Source organism: Lutjanus erythropterus, chromosome 7 (assembly GCF_056507025.1).
Source record: "Lutjanus erythropterus isolate fLutEry1 chromosome 7, fLutEry1.hap2, whole genome shotgun sequence".
Lineage (NCBI taxonomy): Eukaryota > Metazoa > Chordata > Actinopteri > Lutjaniformes > Lutjanidae > Lutjanus > Lutjanus erythropterus.
The window spans coordinates 3,195,475-3,217,496 of record NC_139323.1 but is presented as its reverse complement, the minus strand read 5'-3'; the positions used below and the strand labels follow the sequence as shown (position 1 = coordinate 3,217,496).

Sequence of the window (22,022 nt, the reverse complement as noted above, 5' to 3'; positions counted from 1 at the left end):
TATGACTGAACTCTTCCAGACATATATGACACAGACATGCAAAATAAAGGTGTATCTTAAAGATGACAGTATAGCTTGATATTTTCACTTTGCATTTAGATCATTGTACATTAAATTGATACATTGATCCAGCTCAATGTATTGTTACTCCCTTAATCCAAATATGTTACCCACTCAGCATATGGAAAGTCCACTATCTATCAATAATGTCACTGGAGTTCATGGATTTACTTTAAGAGCTTGATGCATTTGTTTATTTTTACATTATAAATGACAAATTGCAGGGCTACATGCTGCTTTAAAAGCATTATCATCATCTGCACTATTAATTACATCTGTGTTTCTTTGTGCTCGTTATTCAGGACACAGCTTTGGTCCAACAGTCTGTACTTCTTTTGAGTCTTTCTGCACTGGTCTGAAAACTGGCCTTGCTTCTGAAGCTATTGCTGTCTTGGGAGTGATCGTCCCTCTGTTGTTTCAGTCAGCAAGGCCAAGTAAGACAAAGGTGTATTGTTTCCTCCTTCTCACTGTAGTTTCTCTTTATTTATTACATTAATTCATTGGGGTAGCTGAGAGCACAGATCAGTTATCTTTCATCCTTACAAAATATTTGATGCTAAAAAGATTTTAGTCAGAGTGTTCCTTTAAAGCTCTGCATCACTGCAGGGCTCTCACTGGGAAACAGCTGTAAGCATATTATGCACACATCATGACAACAGCTACTGGCTAAAGACACCTTATACAGTGTCACAGTTTGGTTTGAGTTCAGTACAGTGGGGGGGAAAATCCAAATGCATGAGGGTGCATTTCTTATCATCTGAGTGCTGCTGCTGATGTGTTTACATTCACATATCCTACTATGGTGGAGCAACACTGACAAACTATTTTTGTGTTATCAACAACTAGGAGTGAAACAATACATTGATCTGGATCGACATATTGATGCAGTGATCCAGTATAATCCATGCACAGGGAAAAATGAATCCATATTGCCATCTTTAGGATACAGCTTTGTTTTTTTTTTAATTCCCATGGCTTATCTGGGGCACAAATGTCTGGAGTTCAGTCATTAAATTGTTTAATCATAATTTAGTAGCTTTTTGTGAGGTGAAATAAATTGAATTAGCTAATGGACATATGATATTGTCTGAGCAATCACAGAACACTGACTTGAATCAAAATTATATTGTAGACTTTGTTATATCGTCAAATACCGAATAATTGTCCAAAGAATCGATAAAACATTGATTTGTAATGAAACTTGGGATTTACACACCTATCTACAGTACTCTTTTAATTGGTTGTTGCTGGACAGGAACCAGAATTGTGAAAGACGGGTATTCCAGCTCCGGCGTTTCATTTATGCTTACCACAGACCGACTTGCACACCAACTTACCGGCTAACCTCAGCAACTGTTCTTGTGTTTGGTTGGTGATGAAAGGAAAGGATAGCCTCTATGGTTCCTGTGTCTATGTTCAGTTGATGTTGCTATGACGATCAGTTGAGAATCCCACTTACATTGAGAGCGTACCAGCTGCAGTTCAAAAGGAAATTGAGAAGTACCCGGTACCAAAGGCACTTTGAGCCGAGCTGCACTAGAAACATGGCACGTGTCAATTCATGTCTTATTCTTTGGTGGGTAGATGTGGATCTTAGCAGTAGTTATACTGAAGGGTTTTGGCTCTAGATTTCTGACACTGTCAGAATTTTGATATCTTCAAAATTCCAAACCAAACTCATGATCAATATTTGTCCACCCATCTGTGTATATATTTTTTTCCTGTTAGCAAGGCTGAACCTGCCTGCTTGCCTGGGGTTAGTAAAATGCCATGTCGGGCAACTCATTTTGCGATGGGGCAAGTGGTTAAAAATAGAGTTAAACTATTAAGGTAATCATTTAATCATTAAGGCAATTTTTCCTAAAAAATGGTTTTAGCTTCTCAAATTTTTCTTAAAAATATCATTCAAACTACTTAATCAATTATCAAAATAGTTGCTGATTAATTAAATAATTGATTAACCACTGCAGCTTTATTTATGACCCACTTGCCTGTACCCTGGTTATCATCCAGAAACATTTCATGTTGGCACTGGAGCTCACTACAGGCCAAAGAAAACCTGTTGTTAATTTTCTTTTAACACACCAAATTTAACTGATCAGCCTGTTGAAACATACCTCATAACATCCTGTCAAATGTGTAGGTTTTTTCTTGGGTATATTTATGTGTCTATCAGTGCGTGTTTGTGTCCGCTCCAGTAAGCAGCATAGTTTTGTGTCTTTGAGTAGTACCATGTGAAGGTGATTTGGAGGCGTGGCGGCAGACTAAGTGCTGCTAGAATGACTTCCTTCCCAGGTCTCCTGAGCCCTGTCACTTCTGAAGGCTTCCTGCTTAAATCATCTATTTCTCCCTGCCAATCTGCAGTGCAGCCACATCCAAAGACATCTGCCGACAGCTCCATCAGAACGCTCCCGATTGCCTGCCTGACCGCCCGCCGCCACTGCTCATGCAACCCACAGAAAAAGAGGCCCCCCCACCATTTCTTCCCGTCCTCTTCCCTTTCTCTCCCCTTCTTTTCCCCCTCCCTCCCGAGGGCTTTGAACTTTTATATTAATTTTTAACAGAAATTTCTTCTCCTCCCCAGACTACCCCCTCTGAAGCTTGATATTTGTTTGAAGTCACTGTCTTTAGACTTTGCAAGGACACGGACTCCGCCCCATCTCTTCCTCTCCTCCTCCTTCCTGCATCCCTAAACTCAGCCATCCTCTCTTTTGTCCTCATATGGGGTTAATTTGTATGAATTTGTCTTTCTCTGCACCTTCTGTCCTTCCTGTACTTTTTCTTTTACTCTCCTCCTTTCAAATGCCAGTGTTTGACATCCACTTCCTGCTGGTTGGTTTTTACAGGCCATCAGAGTAATGGAGGTACCGGTGGTAAAGATAAGAGAAGGCGAGGCGGGTGCCGAGGAGAAAATGATGATAAAATCTATAGTCAATATGGTACAGTACAGTGTCTGCCTCTCCGTGCGTCTGTCTGACACTTTGATGGGAACTTGGGGAAGCGCTGCATGAGTCTTAATTCACACTGAGCACTCACTCAATCATTGTGCATGGCCAAGTCACTGATGGTGAATTGATTTGTGGGTGTATATTTAAATATAAGTGATGTAATACTTGATTTCTGGATTGGTCGCTAACGGAGATTTGCACTCAAATGTCAATGCAGGTTTCTAGGCTGGGGAGTAATATTAAGGTCATTTAAAGGGCTTTCTATTTAGTGTCATGGCATTTCAAAATAGCTAATTTCCAGCTGTTCATACAGAGGTGAACGTTGCAGGCAGTTTCATGAAAATCTGTTTGCACATAAAAGAGCTCATTAGACGGGTATTGGAAGTGTGATCAATAGCAATGTACCTGGAAAGCATTGATTTTTGAGTGTCATCTCCTGTTAAAGAAATGGTTTAACATTTTGAAAAACCAGATCTATTTTTTTTTGTCTGTGAGAGTGAGATGAGAAGGTCGATAACAAGCTCATATCTTCACAGAGCAAGAATCAGGATGTGGTTAGCTTAACTTAGCAGCACAGGGGGGAAATGACCACATTGTCCAAATTCAAAAACACTGCAATAACAACAGCCTTAATTTACTTGTTTATACTGTTCATGTTTAAAGATTGTCATTTGTAGTTTTAGCAGTGTGTTTGAGTTATCTCTGGACCAACAACAATTTATCTTGCTGGCCAGGACTTCTGTGCCTCATCTCCAGCTCAAGTCTGGGTTGCCAGACTTAGGCTTTGAAGACTCGCTCTAAATTAGAATAACTTCCAACATTCAAATTCCAAAGTAAATTTTTTGAAATTTAGATTCTGCTTACCAGGTTCTAAACAAATTTCATTTGCACTAGTTTCTAAATAAACAGTGTACTGAAAACACCTACTGTATCTACCAGGACGTAGCACATCTGTAAGTGGAATGCATGCATATCTTGGGATCTCTTAATACAGCGGACCCTTCGTATGTCTGTCCCCTTTTCACTCGGTGCTCCAATAGCAGTCAAACAAGTTTGGTACCCAGCAGAACCTTGGTCAGCTTTGCCCTTTTACATTTCCTGTACTGAGATATGGTAGCGAATGTTAGCTAATTTCAGCAAAATGCTACCCAACTAGTTAATCAGTTGTTAGCTAGCTTGTTACATCTGACAGCTCACAAAATTGTTTTGTAACATTAGCTAACATAAGATGTGACAGTATGGACAGACAGGTCCCACAGCAACGTCTTAACCATCTTCAAAATTTGGTTTTCTTTTCAACATAGATGACCCTTGCACATAGCATATCTAAGTACAGGAAACAGGAAAGGAGAAAGTTCACTAAGGTTGCTCAACTGCTATTGGAACACATAGCAAAAAGGGGTGGGACTTACAAAGGGCCAATTGTCCAATTCATTGGTTCCCAACCTGGCATCGTGGCACCCTTTATGGGGATGCCAAAAATCACAGGGGGTCCCCCAGCCCTGACTGTTCTTAGATCGTCAAAATTAGAATTATACAACTAAAATCACAATTTATTCAAAAGTCTTTGTACAAACTATTTAAAAGAATACATTTTTTGTCCTCACTCAAACATAGTAGGCTACTTGTCAGCCACACCTCTGTGACCTCTCAGGCTCTGCAATAATGAATCATTGTTATTCTTTTGGTAAGGATGAGTCTGTGGAAGCTAGTTTTGTGTAGTTGTTTATACTGGCAAGATGTGTAATGGTGCACAGTCAAAATATTGTTCCTGCTCGTGACACCCCAGAGGTTGTCGTTTTAAGCCGTGCCAGGCTCTACAGATGGTTACGTCAGTTGGTTGGTTGGTCAGATTATTATTATATATTTTCAGTAGTTTGGTTTATGACCAAGTACCCTCAACTCTAATAACACTCATCAGTAACTGCTATACTTTGTTTTCAGTTCTACTTAGCTAATGTTAGCATGCTAACATGCTAAATTATGATAGAACATAGTTAACATTATATGTGTTTAACATCAGCATTGTCATTATGAGCATGTTGGCATTTGTTCAGATCACTGTTGTGTGTACAGAGCAGCTAGTGTAGCTGTAGATTAGTGTTGTCACATTTCTTTTTAAGTGTAGATTAAACCAATGAGATAAAAAGTGTTCATTAGTGAGATGAATCTTGGCCAGAGCCAGGCTAGCTGTTTCCCCCCTGTTTTGTGTCCTACGCTAAGCTAGTTTATAATATTTGTGTTGATCTACTCATCTCACTGTTAGAAAAAAGCACATAAGTGTTTCCCAAAATGCTGAATTGCTCCTTTAACACCCAGGTGTCTAAATCTTTATGGATCCTAACAGTATAATACCAAATGTAATTCTAACTGTGTGTGTGTCTCTCCGCTGCAACCTTTGTCCTGTCTCACCAATTTCTCTGGGGTAATTTGTTTGATGGGCAGGTTTACAGGTAGCACCAGCAATTTCACCCTTCCTGCACTGCCAGCATGGCCCATAAGCAGCCCAACACTTAGATTGTGATTTAATTTTTGCTCTCTTTTATTGAAGCCATTGATTCAAGCATCTCTGCTCTAATTCAGAATAACGTATTCTCCCATCTGAGGGGTAGGACCGATTGTTTTCATGCCGGATTGAACAATTTTGGCACAGAGAGAGAATATGACTGGGTCTTCTATATGTGTAAGAGTGAATGATTGTGCACTGCAGTCTTCTCTACACCTATTTTTCTTGATGGATTGAAGATGTCTGCAGTGGTACTAAGAGCTCCTCTGACCTTGGTACATGAAAGAAAATATTTCACAAAATAATCATGAAAATCTTTATTGAAAGTGCTTACTAGTACCAAATGTTCTCAGTTAAATCAGTCATTGTTTGATTTCTGCCTCTTTTTATTCAGTGTATTTACTGGCTTACATGTCAGTGAGTTTTAGAATTAATTTGGTATTAAAACAATACAAATGTTTGCTCTTGCAGCGTGAAAAGGAGAATGAATATCTGACTCATTTTTGCCAGCAGAGCAACTTCATGAGGCCAAAATTGATCAAACTTATGTGACATTTGGTTTGGTTTGGAGTTCTGCCTCCAAATGATTGTCTTAGGCAGTTTTAAACTAGATATTTGTGAGTCTGGATAGAGAAATGACAAATACTGAGAAATGAATTAAATTATTGAAGTGGGGTGGTATGAGGACTTAGCAGTGTATTACCTACAGTAGATGGCGGTCGACATGCCCCCTGTTTGAAGAAGCCAGGAGCACCAGCACAAAAGCTAAGCAATGCACTGCTGTGGATAGGGTCAGCAGCAAAACACATTTTAGACACTTTGTCACTTTGACACTTTGGGAAGAAGATCCACCGAAAAATAACTAAATCAATATCAGTTTAAGTGTGCGCTATATTTAGAAGATTTTCATCGCTTTACCTTGCCATCAGACAGCCTTTTCCAATGAGAAGCTGCCATTATATAAGCCAAATATCATTCTCGTTCAACCAGACCCCATTAGCAGTATTGGCAAAAAGTCACTGAACCTCGTAGAACACAGTAGTTGCAGCAACTCGTATGATCTGCAAGGTAAAATTACTGATTTAGACAGTGGAGTCTGGTTGAGCAGAGATAACTGTTGCTTCTTTCTGCTTCTCCAAACTGGGGGTGCGTCAACTGGCATCTATTGTGAGTAATGCAGTGCTGTATTACTGTAAAATGTTTCAAATTTTAATTATTTAAAACCATGTTTGATTACAGCACTTTGAGAGACTTGCGGTAAATACTGCCCAGTATCAACCAAGACGGAGACACTGACACTTTCAACAACATGATGGCATTTCAAACCGTTTTCAATATAAAACTTGGTAAAAATGATTCCAGCGTCTGTATCAGCATTTCATGAACAGTTTCAGCACATTTTAGCAATACCATGATAATATTGGTGACCATGATCATTAGTCTCTATAATCATAATATGTAAATTGTGACTATAAGTAAGTACCTCATACAATCCCACTTTAAATAATTCAAGCGTCTGTTTAACATTGTTGGCTTTTGTCTTGTCATGGGATTTGTTAACTGTAAGGAAAATATAAAATAATTCCAGTATTCACCTTTAAATGTAAATTTCTTTTCTAGTTTGTGCTCATTGGAGACTTCTGCTTATAATGAAATTAACTAATAAATCCATCAGACTGACTAACAAGGCTAACAAACCTTTTATTCACACTGACACTGGTAATGTGCTGATTAATTGTGTGCTTCTGAATGTTCTGTTTGCATTACCTGTCCTTCATGCGCTGTTCCATTACTCCACATTGTGATTCTTCCCCTTCAGGACATCAACAGCCCATGCATAATAACAGACAACGTCCAGGAGTTTGGAGATGGAGAGAATACTGATTTTGAGACAGTGTTTGTCCTCAAAGACTTTGATTCTCCTGACTACAACTACCTCTACAAACGCGACAACCGCATCATCGGGCCTCCTGTTGTGATGTACTGTGCTGCGAAGGAGGAGGTAAGCCATTGATTCTCTACATATTTATTCTGAAGTGTGCCCCAAACTAGATTCACAGGTATAATGTTGTAAGCAAGAAATAAATTCATTCTGATTTCTCAAATACTAAAGCTCGGCTTCTTCAACCTTTTCAACCTGGAATTCACATGAAAAATTTACAGCTTCACTCTGAAAGTCTAGCTCAGGGAAATATCTGTTTGCCATGTGGGGAGACCCCACCAGCGACAGACCAGAGATGAACCTTGATTTCACAAAGCAGGATGCAAAAAATACATTATGGCTCCGAACAGGATGATGAACAGGAGCTACACCCGCCCGCCTTGTCGTCTGTCTGACAGAGACTTCACATTGGATGCAAATGCTGAACATGAACAATATGCCCCGACTGTGGCTGCTATCAACAAGACAGAGCGCCGAGCACATTTGTCAGCTGAAGACAGCACATGCATACACGCAGGCTCAGACTGCACTGCAGAGCATCATAAAGATCTATATCTCTTCATAACAGGGAAAATGGTGTGAGGCCATTTAGCAGTTTTTCACCCATGTCAGGCATTTATCTGTCTTAAAAAAAGAACTGCAGGGGGCCAAAAATAAACTTTTTTGCCACTGTGCTGGTTGGGCAAGTGAAGCAAAAATCTGCTGGCCCTGATTTAATATTTGACACAAAAATAAAAACTCATGCACTGTTCTTCAGTGCAAGAATTGGAAGTACTTTTACTTACTTGTGTTTCCATTTTATGCATCTTAATACTTATACCTCACTACATCTCAGAGCTACATCTTGGCCCTGATGCAAGAACTACTCATACAAACAGGTTTGTTCTTAAGTTTGTGACTTTTCGAATTTTCTTACAGATACGAACACATTTTAAAAAGTCTAGACCTGTTGTATGAGTCATGTAGGTAGTCTGGTCTTATCCAAATGTATCCAAAAGTTTTTCACTAATTATTGTATATTTCAGTAGTTTAAAGACATTTTGAGTTTGAAAAATAAATTAAACTTCATGATTATGGCGACCTGCTGTTTGACTGCATTTCAAAATATAATACAATTGTAAGTTTACACACAAAGCCTATCATCATCAATTTAATGATCTGTTACTGTTATTACTGCTACTAGTTGTTGTACCATCTCCGTGATGGAAACCAGTCACCTGTTACAGTCATCGATCGACTTGCTGTTGCTCAGTGTTTTTTCATCTTTTAAGCCATTTTAACATCAAGACATTTCCTCTTTATTCCAATGACAGTCCACCCCTCAGGTAACGGCACTGGTTTTTCCCGTTCTTTGGCTTTAGATGGGTTTTAATGTATATGGAAACTATGTAATGTTGAGTGTCAACTGTGGACTGATGGGACTGGGTGGGACAGGAATGTTTCTTTTACTCTGTCATGGGATTGGGTGGGACAGGAGTGAAAAAATCCACCCCCGTGTCGCCCTCTAGCGTGCAATAGATGTTGCATGTACATCACAGAACAGCAAAATCACAAATCTTATATATTGTTAAAAGACAAAATTACTTTGAAAGTATTCTGATATGATGTACTAAATCCAGCATTTTTTGCACTGATCTGTGATTTTTCTCTTCTCCACAGCCTCTGCAGTTTTCATGTCGTCCTCTCTACTCCACCACCATGCTCAACCTGTCCCTGTGTTTCACTGGCTTCAGGAACAAAGAGGAAATGGTGAGTTTATAGACTTAACATTGTGCAGTTTAGACTGTTTTTATGGGAAGATGTAACTGTATTTGTTGCAATCCTTTGTTGAAAAATTTGTGTAAGTAGTATTCGACAGACTATTCTTTTTTGGTTGGATTGACACGATGCTTCATTTATTGCTTTACTTTACTACTTTTGTAGTGGGGCACACACTAATAGTGTTTCTCTATGGTGTGATGAAAGTTGCGCTGAACAAAAGCATGCATTTAAAACTGATCTGCTGACCAGATGTTGCCAGAAGACTAGTGCAGCTACAAAAATCTGTACAAAAATTATAGGAGTATATTCCTGTATTTCTTCAAAATGAAAGCCCTCCAAGGGAGGGATTGCTAAAACTAAACCTCAAAGCAGATAGATGAAGTTAGAGGCTACAAAAGTACTGAGAAAGTTTTGGAAACAGTGCTTTCCCTCTGGTAACCAGTGCAGCCACTGAGGAGTTGAGCTGCTGGAGACAAAGCTGAGGGTGGGGGCAGACTGTCACGATTTGGCTGCACTAAAAGAGGCACTAAAGTGGTCTTTAATTAGTGTCAAAACCTGTGCACATAAAAACCAGGCACATGCATGTGATGCAAGCACACAAAACAGCATCCTCACCTGCTCCATGTGCACAAATACAGTCCTACAAGTTCAGCCCAGTGGCTGACGTCTTCCCCTCTGCTATTCTTGTAATTATGATTCTACAGAGACTCTAGGACCAAAGTGTAGAAGTAAATAATGACCACATGTTTGACAAATGTATGATAGCTTGTTTTGTTGACCTATTTAATGAGGGACCACATTGGTCTCAGGTAATTTGAAATGAATTAAATTAAGAGAAAAGAAATAGCAGTAGAATGAAAAGCCACTGTGTGCCTTATCTGTTGTTTCTTTGTAGAAGAACTTAGTGAATCTGGTTCATCACATGGGTGGCACCATCCGGAAGGACTTCAGCACCAAAGTTACCCATCTCATCGCCTATTCTACTCACGGAGAGAAATACAGGGTTTGTACATGTTTATTTTTTCATTTACTTTATTTAATCTGGAAATCTTTTTACTCTGTGGATATCTCAATGGATGGGAAATAATGCTAGAAAGCTATATGGTAATGTACAATATATAAGTATATCCCAGTTTTTAATAAATGCCATCAGATATATATTTTTTAATCTATTTTACCTGGAAAAAAGTGCAGTTAAGTTGGCCCTTTAAAGTAAAGTGAACTTGAACTCTTCACTGATGATAAATTCAACAATGAGTGTCTTTTGTCATTGTTTATTCATTTTTTCATCTTGAAAATCACTAGCAATCCCATGAAGCCTTTGGTTGAGTCTGTTGACCAATCAAAGGCTGTCTGCCTGATTTTCCATGCAATCAGAGGCAGTGTGTGTGTGCAAGCTCGGACCTCAAATTCACTGCACAATGGAATAATATGAGATTTACCCCATCACCCTTTATATAGATCTATACTGTTAAGGCAGCACCCCAAAATAGTGAGTAGATTAGAGTAAATGTATTCAAGAAAATGCATAGATTCTGCTTTTCATTTTTGGATAGCATTCTAAAATAAACTTTAGTAATATTCAAGATTTATTATTATTATACTCATTTAGTTTTATTTGTTTACCACAGTAAACAGTTTAGTTTAACACAGTTTTACAAAATAAAAAAAAAGGTTTTTGCATATATATGTCCTGGTGTGCCTGGTTATAACGGCAAATGCAGGTTCACATATTTCTACATATTAAAATTATTTCAATGATGATATTGCTGACAAAAGTATCATAAATACATCATTAATGTGATTGATGTTTCTTCTTCCTAGTCCTAACTACAATATTTCAATATTCAATAGACTCAGTGGAATATTTAAAGCTCTTTCTCTTTTGTCAGTATCCCAATGTAGCTGTGTTTGCATGCAACACATTATATTGTATTTGCTATTTTATTTAAAACATTTGGCAGATAAAAACACCAACTGAGAAAGAGCAGAAAACAGCAACATAAATGTTTGTTGTACTCCTGTAGTGTTTCAGCTGCATTCATTCACTGGTGGTGGGCCAGCGCACGAAGAATAATGGCAGCACGGCCCAACATCTCAACAATCCATCAATAGCAGAACAGTGCTGGCACAGAAATGTGCACTAGAACTGAAAATGGGGATCAATGTGAAACTGAAATGAAGGGAGCCAAAATGAAAATTAAACCCGAAAAACATTACCAACTGAAAAAAGGAACAAAACAATGGGGAAGCAGCATTTTGTCATGTTCGGACAGTTGGTGCTACAAACCCAGTGATTGATTTATCTGTTATTTATTTTTATATTTTATTTTTGCGTAAGCTACCCGTCCTCTGACTGTGCAGAACTTTTTCCCTTCCCTGCTTTAATCAACAGAATGAGCAGGGAAGTCTGTGAAGTCCAGCCCAGCTTGCATCTCAGTGTCTGGTTCTGATGTCAGAAAGTGGTGATTTAATTCCTCGTTGGATCCCTTTTTAAACGGAGTTCAATATGTGGCCTCCTCCATTGGGATACACAGAGATAGATGGATGGATGAATAGATTGACACTCGCCATTTTCTTGGCTTCTCTGGACGGATTAACAGATGTTTGATTCTATACTTCTTTCAATCATCTCTGGCAATGATTTTCTATTTAATCTTTTTTCTTTTCTTTCTCTCTCCCTCCTTGCAGTTACTGCCTTCACTTTTTTCACCTCATCACCTCCCCTTCTTCACCTCAAAGTCTTGTGGAGGCTGTATTTTGTTCAACAAGACAGAATGTAGTGAGAACTTGTTGGCTTTGTGACAGGCAGCCAAGTCTGTTTTCCATTTGAAAGCATGGCGCTAACTAAAAAAAGGGAAAAAAGGAACTGTTTCAACTGCTGAACCTCTCATGCTTGTTTTTGTATTGCGCCTGAAGTGGAAACTGTTTGTACCCGTCGTATTCGTATTGTGATTGTGAGTGACAGGGCAACAGCAGTAATGAAAACAGACTGGGGAGATTGTTGCACTGCAAGCATTGACAGTGGAACTATTTGAAGGTTTCATGGGTATAAAAATGAGCGCAGATAAATGTCATGCCCTCCTTTCTGTTATTATGGTTCCCCTCTGTCTACCTCATATCCTGGCTGCTCATTTATTCACTTGTGTTTTGTTTTCCACCTCTTTTTCCACTCTCATTATGCCCTCATCTCTCAGCTGGCAGTGTGCATGGGGACGCCCATCCTCACTCCATCATGGATTCTTAAGGCCTGGGAGAGAAGAGATGACGTGTAAGTTGAGAACACTTGAAGGAACCCTGTGTGCTGAGCAAAGCTTGTGTTTTAACCCATTTTTATTGGTTTTTATTAAATAAGTTACAGATTAGGGCTTTTCAATCTGTTAATTATTTTCTTGTTTAATCAATTAGTTGCTTTGTCCATGAAATGTCAGAAAATGCTTGATCAGTGTTTCTCAGTCTCACATGACGTCCTCAAATGTCTTGTTTCGTCCACAACCCCAAAATTTTCAGTTTACTGTCAGAGAGGACACATTGACAGATTCTTCACATTGAAGAAGCTGAAATCAGAGATTTTTTCTTTTATTAGAGAAATTACTCACAACAGTTAATTAGTTAATTGATTCTGTCCTAATCTTGTCACTTGAAAAATCAGTACAAACTTGTGGATGGACGTACATCTGTCCACATGTTTGGGCCTATTTCTTGCTACAGTAATTTTCATTATAGAAGAAGATGAAATCAAAGAATTTTGGTTTTTCTCTTAAAAAAAAGACACAAAACAATTAATCAATTCCCCAAATAGTTGATCATAAATTTCATAGTGGATTAATAATCAATTAATCGTTGCAGCTCTCTTACACATGTTTGAGACACAGTTACCTATGAATACTTCAAGATTAAGAGAATCTAATAATAATGTCTTGACAAATATTTGCTCTCTAAAAAACATAACTAATTATTTTTTATTAAGGATCCCTGAATTTAAAGCAGGTTTTGAAATAAAAGCTCTGTGTCTGCAGGTACTTAAAGGGATAGTTCACGCAAAATTGAAAATTCAGTCATTGTCTATTCACCCTTCTGCTCACTGAAGGTCAGGTTTAGTTTTTTAGTCCACAAAACACTGCTGGAGTTTCACAGGAAAACAGTGTTGCAGAATCTCTCAGACAATGGAAGAGAATGGTGACCACTTTTCAAATGCAAAAAAAACCAACAGAATAAAAACATAAAATGCCTCCATACTTCTTGTCTGGTGTAATCCACGTCTCCTAAAGCCCCAGCATGCCAAGTTGACTAAAAAAATGTCATTTACACCATGTTTTAGCCTGAATCTTCACTGTAGACTGGGAGCCGCATTCATGTGACGGTGTGCAAACAGTATGTTAGGACTGTAGTAGACTTGGATTACACCAGACGAGCAGTATGGAGGCATTTTATGCTTCTTTCCCAGTTGTTTTTATGTTTCAAAACTGGTCAGTATTTACTTATTTGCAGTGTTTTGTGGACTAACAAAATAAACTCGACCCTCAGTTGGCATGAGGGTGAGTAGATGATGACTGAATTTTCATTCTTGAGTGAAGTATGTCTTCAACTACTTTCCAGAGTTCTTAATGTTACATAGCTAGAGATGTCCTAAGATGATCCAGCCATAATTTGACCCGAGTGGCTGTTGTTTCTTTCAGTTGGTGAACTTGACAGTTGTAAGAACTTGAATGTTCACTGTTCTTTGTGTGGTTATGTTCAAAGTACTTGAACACAAACTCAGCCCATTTCTTGAAACAGTGACATGATTTGCTATAGCGCTGCAACTATAGCGATTTTCTTCGTAGTCAATTAATCGGCCGATTATTTTCTCAATTAATCGATTAAGAGTTGTTTTCCTATAAAATGCCAGAAAATGGTGAAACAACTCAGCTCAAAGGTATTCAGTTTACTGTCAGAGAAGAGAAAAGAAACCAGAAAATATTCACATTTAAGAAGCTGAAATTTAAAGAGCTTTGTCTTTTTTCTTTAAAAAAAAAATACTCAAACCAATTAATTGATCATCAAAATAGTTGATTAATTTAATAATGATTAATCACTGCAGCTCTAGTTTGATAGTAACCTTGTTTGTCCCGCCTTCATGTGTTAAAGAAACTTCCATGCAGGAGAAGAGGAGTTTCGAACAGAGTTCAAGGTGCCTCCTTTCCAGGACTGTATCCTCAGTTTTTTGGGTTTCTCGGATGAAGAGAAGGCCAACATGGAGGAGAGGACTCTCAAACACGGTCAGTGCTGCAGCAGACAGGCACCTGTCACTGCTGTCATTCTATGTATCCCTGCAGCAGCTGTTTTTTTTGTTTGTTTGTTTCCAGATACTGTTTAAAGTGCTCACACTGCATTTTTGGCTTTCGAAAGGTGGTTATAAATGACATTGGTTTACAAATTTTAGAGGTTTCATCATGTTGGAAAAGCCAAAGCTTGACAGATCTACTGTAACTATTTAAAAATGCCATTTACACTAAAATTAGAAAGCTCCATTTAAATAATGTTGAGTGTAAATATGTGTATTTATTTCACCATCTCCTCCCTGTTTTTCTGTGTCTAAGGTGGCACTTATCTTGAGGTTGGAGATGAGAGGTGTACACACATGGTGGTGGAAGAAAACTCAGTAAAGGAGCTGCCATTTTCTCCCTCCAAGAAACTCTTTGCTGTCAAACAGGAGGTAAACCTTCACTTTTCTTTGGAGTAGAGTTCATTTCGGTTCTGCCTCTAAAGCCAAAGAGATCGACACCTCCATGATGCTGGTCAAGTATTATCTTGACATAACAGAATGATGGGTATACTCTGGGTTTCTGCTACAGGAAGATCCAGACACAAAGGGGGACGGGAAGAAAGTAACGAATCCTCTCAGTTTTTTCCTCTAAACAGAATGCCAAATGATCATCTGATCAGGATTCCTTTTAGGTTAAACCTCAGTTGATGCCGTCTGTGCTCCCTCTCCCTCTGTCTGTGCTGTCAGAGAGAGGGATCAATAATAGATTTCCTCTTCCAGAGGATGAATAATTTGGACCAAGGTAGACTGGTGGTTTAGCTGTAGTTATAACCCCAAAATCAATGCAGTCTTTTCTTTACTGTGCCACTTTTATGGCTTTTCAGAGCAAAGTCTTTGCCATCATAGTATCAGATCTTTTTGTCTGCCTACCTCTGTCCTCATGCAGGGGTCAGTAAAACACTTTTCTCTCCTCTGTTATAGTGGTTCTGGGGAAGCATTCAGATGGACGCTCGGGCTGGAGAGTCTATGTACCTCTATGAGAAGGTGAGTATGTTATGGGTCAGGGTGGATGATATTACCACAAATTAGTATCACAGTAATTTTAAGTTTTGTACAGTGACAATATTATATCATGGTGTTATAAAAATAAAAGAGATACTGCACTCCAAAGCATGATTCTGCCTCTTTTTACTCTATTGGCAGTGTATGGGAACAAAAATGGATTTTTGTTGGCTCTGAATAGGAATAAAAATGAGGTATAGGCCTATAGCTGCTCCATAATGTAGGTTAATTAGTAAATATAACATAATTCTCAGTTAGACAAGTGGCATGATAAGGTGTCTCAAGAGAATTCATCTGGCACAAAACCCAAAGTAAGTAAATATAATTACAAAAGGCGGTGTAGCATGGGTCTCGTCTGTCAAGTATATTTACATACGGCAGCAACATATACACACGCACACACAGCTGAGGGGGCTTAACCTCAATGTTCACACAATTTCTCTTGATTGTCCCTTGATATTAAACACTCCAACACTGGTCCAGTGTGTGCGCAGTTATCCACATTAGCTGCAGAACGTGCTAACACCAAGTTTAACTGGCTAATCTGCAAAATAATGGCAAAACTGGCAGCTTCCAAATTCTGAAGTCAGTATCTATTGAGGCAGGGTATTGTACCAATACCAGTACTCTTAAAGTGATACAGATACCAATAGAGTACTTCATTCGATACCCATTATATGAATGGAAGCATTCCTCAAATACTCCTTCTGCATTAGGGCTGGACAAACCACTTACCTCACAATTCGATACTGTCATAATACATGGGTACTTGGGTATTACTGTTATTAAAGGGATAGTTCACCCAAAAATGAAAGCTCAGTCTTTATCTACTCACCCTGATGCTGATTGGTCAGGTTTAGTTTTTTAGTCCACAAAACACCACTCGAGTTTCACAGGAAAACAGTGTTGCAGAATCTCCCAAACAATGGAAGTGAGCGGTGACCACTTTTCAAACAAGAAAAAACAATGGGGAAAAAACATAAAATGCCTCCATACTGCTTGTCTGGTGAAATCCAAGTCTGCTAAAGCTCTGACATGCCAAGTTGACTTGAAAGACCATGTTTTTAGTCTGAATTTTCACCGTAGATTCTTAGTTTCAGGCCACTTCCACGTTCACTTTCATATGGTCTGTGGTGCACACACCCAGTTCAAAAACATACTGTGTGCATGTTTTATTTCAATATCTCCTCTTCTTTTTGTCCATCTGTACTTAGAACGACAGCCCAGCCATGAAGAAGGCGGTGTCCCTCCTGTCCCTCACCACCCCCAACAGTAACCGTAAGCGTCGGCGCCTGAGGGACACGCTGGCTCAGCTCACCAAAGAGACAGAGATCTCCCCTTTCCCTCCGCCGCGTAAAAGGCCGTCAGCAGAGCACACCCTGTCCATGGCGTCACTGCTAGACATCTCGAACACCCCTGACACATGCAAGGCCTTGGCAGGTGAGAGGGAAATGACGGGGGAGTAGAAAACACCTGCTTGATCCAACACGAAAAACCCATTTTATTGTCTGCTTGATGATTATAGAATGTCTGATCTATATTGATGGAAAATGAACAACCTGCAAAGAGGATAATCTCTGATTATTGTCATTTGTCTCTTCTTGGTAAGAGAACAGTAACAAGATGAATGCCTCTTCATTCCAGAAGATAGAGTAGGGAGCAGTTCAGAGAGGAAAGGAGACAATACTATGGCCAGGAATAGGATAAGAAGGAGGAAAACCAGGGAAAGGAGGACTTGGACACACAGGGAACAGAGGAAGAGAGGGTCCTACCTGAGTACAAGATCCCTTCAACAACCAGAGGGGCAGCAGCAGCCAGGAACTTCTGCAGGTCGGGTTTGGTGGCAGCAATATGCTGATATTGTTAGCAGACATCTGGCTAATTTGGAAGGAGATTTTAGATTGATGTGCTGTAAGGAAGTGTGCAACACTTCCATGACATAAAAAAGTTATCTTTTCTTACTGAAGCACTGGATTATGCCAAGTCCAGATGAGAGTAATTGATTACAAACATGAACATGGATGTGTGCATGCCTGAGTGTCACCTGGCCTGACAGCAACTGTTGTTTTCAGAGTGGGCTGGAAGTGACGTGCCTTAATAGGTGGCATAACACCTTTACAGGGGCAAATACAGGGAATCTGACTTTAAGGATGAGTGTTTCAAGACAAGTGTGCAATTTCTGATGACATATCCTGGTCATTTTATGATCCATTTCAATAAAAAGGTGATTTGATCAAAAGTTTGACAACTCTTAGTACAAGTGTGACTGCATAATTGAGAATGCATTGAGATCTGATCACTCAGACCACATTCAGAGGTGGTCTGGCTGCATTTGGCACATGAAACTGATTTCCATTTGGTTCACTTTGATTCTCACTCACCTGCCAAGATAAGCAGCAGATGTTTGCAAACACACTGTTCATTTCAACTGATTTCACCAGTGAACTTGTAACCGCAACCTCCCCAGACTCACTTAAAAACAATCAGTTTTAAGAGTTGTTGAAGAACTTTGTGGAACAGATGTGGCAAATTTTGTATCATTATGTCTTCTTGTGAATTTGCCATCAAATGCAATATAATAAGTTGTTTCTTTTCTTGTACAAAACATTATGTTGTTGATAAGAGCAGGCAGGAGAGACACTCTGTTCATATTCTATTCAGTTATAAAGATCCCACTGCACCGTTAGTGAAACATGAGGCTCATGTAGGCTGTATGTACATATCACTATGTAGATATATGAACCAAGAAAAAAAGGAATGAATAGTTGAACCTTCGTATTGAACGGCCAGATGGACAGTAATGGACATTCAACTGACTGCCCTTGTGTTTATTTGCCTATAGAATGAGAAAGTTGTCACCTGAGACACGTGGATTTTGGGGTTACAAAGTATAAATACTTTCCTTAACAGATCATTGGCAGCATTAACAATCAGTCAAAAACAGCACAAAAATTCTAAAAAAGTACATAATATACAATTCATTGAGACATACAGCAATGGTGATGGGTTAAGTTTACAGAAATGTTGCAGTGATTGAACAGAATTTTAGTGATCGTGCAGAATTCACAATTCATTAATTCAATTTGTGTCAATTGTTGCAATCGCAATATTGCAACTTCCTGGATGGACTGACTTGCATATAACTGTAGTAATCATCACATTTTTGAAGCTCATTAGATTCCACACAAGATTCTAAAGAATTTTAATTCATTAAGGAGATTAGAAACTGGATCTGCATCTAACTTTACTGATGTTGTCCAACTACATGTCAAGTGTCAGTTGTCTGCACTGCACAGCCCCAGTTTCATTACGATCGCTAAAAAACCCACCTGGCCATGTCTTTCTGTGCTTCAGTGCAGTATTAACAACTTTCCTTCTTCCCTGCCTGTCTTGCACCTCCAGAGAGTTCGAAGCCAACCAAGAGTTCGACTCCAGTTCTGTCCAAGCAGTCAGCCAGGTGGCAGGTCTCCAAGGAGCTCTACCAGACCGAGAGCAACTATGTGGACATTTTAAGCACCATCCTACAGGTAGCTGTGTGTGTGTGTGTGTGTGTGTGTGTGTGTGTGTGTGTGTGTGTGTGTGTGTGTGTGTGTGTGTGTGTGTGTGTGTGTGTGTGTGTGTGTGTGTGTGTGTGTGTGTGTGTGTGTGTGTTTTTTTTTTTTTCACACAATGTGGGCAATTCTTACCCTCCCTCACAGGTTGGCCAGTCTGTTGCCCTTGACAACAGTTTCAGGCTAAGCTACAATCATTAAAGGTGTGTGTGTGTGTGTGTGTGTGTATGTGTGTGTGTGTGTGTGTGTGTGTGTGTGTGTGTGTGTGTGTGTGTGTGTGTGTGTGTGTGTGTGTGTGTGTGCGTGCGTGCGTGCGTGCGTGCGTGCGTGCGTGCGTGTGTGCGTGCGTGCTCTCTCACTTGGCCTGTCTTATCAGTTGGTCCCAGCAGAGACTCAGACAGCTGACCAGTGAGGGAGAAAATGACTTGCCTGACCGTCTCTCTTTCTGTTTCCCGCCCCTTCAAAACCTTTTACTCTTTTTGCTTTTTTTCTTAGCTATCTTCCTTATGTTTCCTCAATTTTGATTATTTTTCATTCAGTCTTTCTTCCCCCTTTATCTCCGTTTCTGCGTCAAAAAAACACCGCCCCTCGACTTTTGCCATCTCCCTCTCTTCTGTCTTTCATCTTTCTCCTCTGTTGTATTCTACTGGGTTTAACTGTTCCTTGTTCTCACGAAGAGCTGGCTGGTTTGAACTAAATCAGGGAATATAAGGTTAGCCCATGGCAGCTGAAAGTCACCTTAAAAATAGCTCCACTACTGTGTCATTTATCACAGGAAAACACTGTTGAAGCTGACTCCATAATCCAGACATTTAGTAATCACTGCATGCGAGGAATGAGTTGTACTGCTGTTGGTTGCTGCCTATTTCATAGTCACTCCATGCTTCTTTTTCACTTCACACTTAGCAGAAGGGAAAATAGACTTGATCTGTATTTTTGAGTGCAGCAGTTTCCCTTTTCATCTTGCAGACATCTATTGAGGCAGCAGACAGTATAAACACATGTTCAGATGGGCAGCAGACAGGATTTCATTTTTCAACATGACACAACTATAAGACAGGTTGACACGGTACAATGTGCTGTTAGTCATGTTATTCATTACTTTTTTTCAAACATGACACAGTTCATCCTGGGACATTTATTGTCTTCCACAGATTATGTTGTAATATTCTGTTTATTTTATTACATCTGTAAGTGCAGATGATGATTGGACACTAGAAGTGGCAGATTTCCAGAACTGCTAGAACAGCCATGAGCGATCATTTTGACCTTTGACTTTCAAACTCTTATTATTTCTCATGATAAAAACCAGATTGAGAGATTAATGCATTTATTCTGCATACTATCACATGATGTCACATATTAGTTTAACATTAATAATAACACATTTCCACCAAGAACCATCACAAAAAATAATCACAGGCTATTGGAAAAGGCTGGAAACGAGTACAACAATAAAACCAAAAAAGTTGGAAATATTGCTGTTTGTAATAAATCAGGGGACTTAAATATATATATGTATATATATGTGTGTGTGTATGTACATATATATATGTGTGTGTGTGTGTGTGTGTGTGTGTGTGTGTTAAAATTTGATAGCTTTAACACAAAAATTCACAAAAAAAAGTTATAGCTGCTAAGACAAAAAGTGTTGCAACCAACCACCAGCAACCAAGATGCATCTTCACCTGTGAAAACAGTAACAATACATAACCACAACAGTGGTAATTTCTGTGTGGTCAGTATGACTACCTGTGGCTGAAATAGGTCGAAATGATCATATTTTCTTTGCTAATGTGTAATTTATATATAAAAAAACATTTTAAATGAAAATCCAGACTTTTAGGAAAAGTCAGGTACCAGCAGCATTGTAGTTTTTAATTTAATTCAAGTTATTGCACATATAAAGTTGAAAATGATCAAAAAGACTGCCTTGGCTGTTCTTGTGTTAATTAATAAAAGTTCCATCTAAACAAAATGTTAGTGGCTGAGATTGTAATGTGCATGAAATAATGGAATTATACAAGACTATTCTTTCTTTTGATATCAGCATTATATGTCAGCCATCGTCTGCTCTTTAAATATCTGAATCAGTTATTGGAAACCCATATTGGTTGACCAGGTGGTAGATCAATAAACATATAGTGCAGTAAAGCACTGCATGATTTCCTGTTGGGCAGTGGAATTTGATTTTTCCATAGACAGTCGCCAAAATGAATGAGTTACCTGTCACTCTTTATAAAACCATGTTCACAGCTCTTTGTTGGTGAACAAGAAGTGTAATAAAACTAATTTTTTCCCTGGTTTGGACCAAATGAACTAAACTACAGATTTGAGACAGTCCTGAAATGCATCATTATTTATTTATTTATTTTTTTTTAACAAAAACACAACAGACAGAACAGGGAACAACAGACAGGGTGATTATAGCTGAAGTGAAATGCCTAACTTCATGTAAAACAAAAATGAAATATATCTGGGTTACATTGCAGTATTAAAATATGTGGATCCTTTGTGGCCATGATTGCCTTTTGAGATCCTAGAAGTCTTTATGATCCATGACTGTGATTAGTGCAACGCCAGAGTGTTTCTTAAGGAGGAAGGTATCCATCCTGTTTGTACAGAAGAAAAATACAGAAGAAACTAATGGGAATTTCTCCCAACAAAAATATACAAAGAAATCATTTCAGATTGAATTTTATTTGCCAGTATTTTTAACATTTTTAGCATGTCTCAGAGAAAAGGTCTGGAGAAAGAGACTCTTTATTCAGCCATTTTCTTGTTATTACTTTCTTATTACCTGACCAACAAATATCTGCCCTGTTTTTCAGCCCAGTTGGTACAACTCCCAAATATATAACATTGAAATTAAAATCAAGCTTTGGACTGATTATAGATCTGATCTCTATTACCATATCTATCCAATAGAAAGACATGTTAGGGC

The 22,022-nt window shown here is 38.9% G+C and overlaps 1 protein-coding gene across 5 annotated transcripts in view; it reads left to right on the top strand.

Moving 5' to 3' along the window:
- ect2 (epithelial cell transforming 2) overlaps window positions 1-22,022 on the top strand; it is a 77,653-nt gene that overhangs the window by 12,149 nt on the left and 43,482 nt on the right. For 2 of the 5 annotated variants that reach the window (XM_084722379.1, XM_084722377.1), the window contains exons 4-13: window positions 2,907-2,999; window positions 7,334-7,516; window positions 9,116-9,205; window positions 10,113-10,220; window positions 12,415-12,488; window positions 14,348-14,478; window positions 14,800-14,915; window positions 15,447-15,509; window positions 16,742-16,967; window positions 18,930-19,054. In XM_084722379.1, the coding sequence (XP_084578505.1) occupies window positions 2,907-2,999; window positions 7,334-7,516; window positions 9,116-9,205; window positions 10,113-10,220; window positions 12,415-12,488; window positions 14,348-14,478; window positions 14,800-14,915; window positions 15,447-15,509; window positions 16,742-16,967; window positions 18,930-19,054 (1,209 nt within the window). Of the gene's footprint in view, window positions 1-2,906; window positions 3,000-7,333; window positions 7,517-9,115; window positions 9,206-10,112; window positions 10,221-12,414; window positions 12,489-14,347; window positions 14,479-14,799; window positions 14,916-15,446; window positions 15,510-16,741; window positions 16,968-17,171; window positions 17,358-18,929; window positions 19,055-22,022 lie in introns of all 5 variants that reach the window. The other 3 variants (XM_084722380.1, XM_084722378.1, XM_084722381.1) reach the window with 2 other exon arrangements.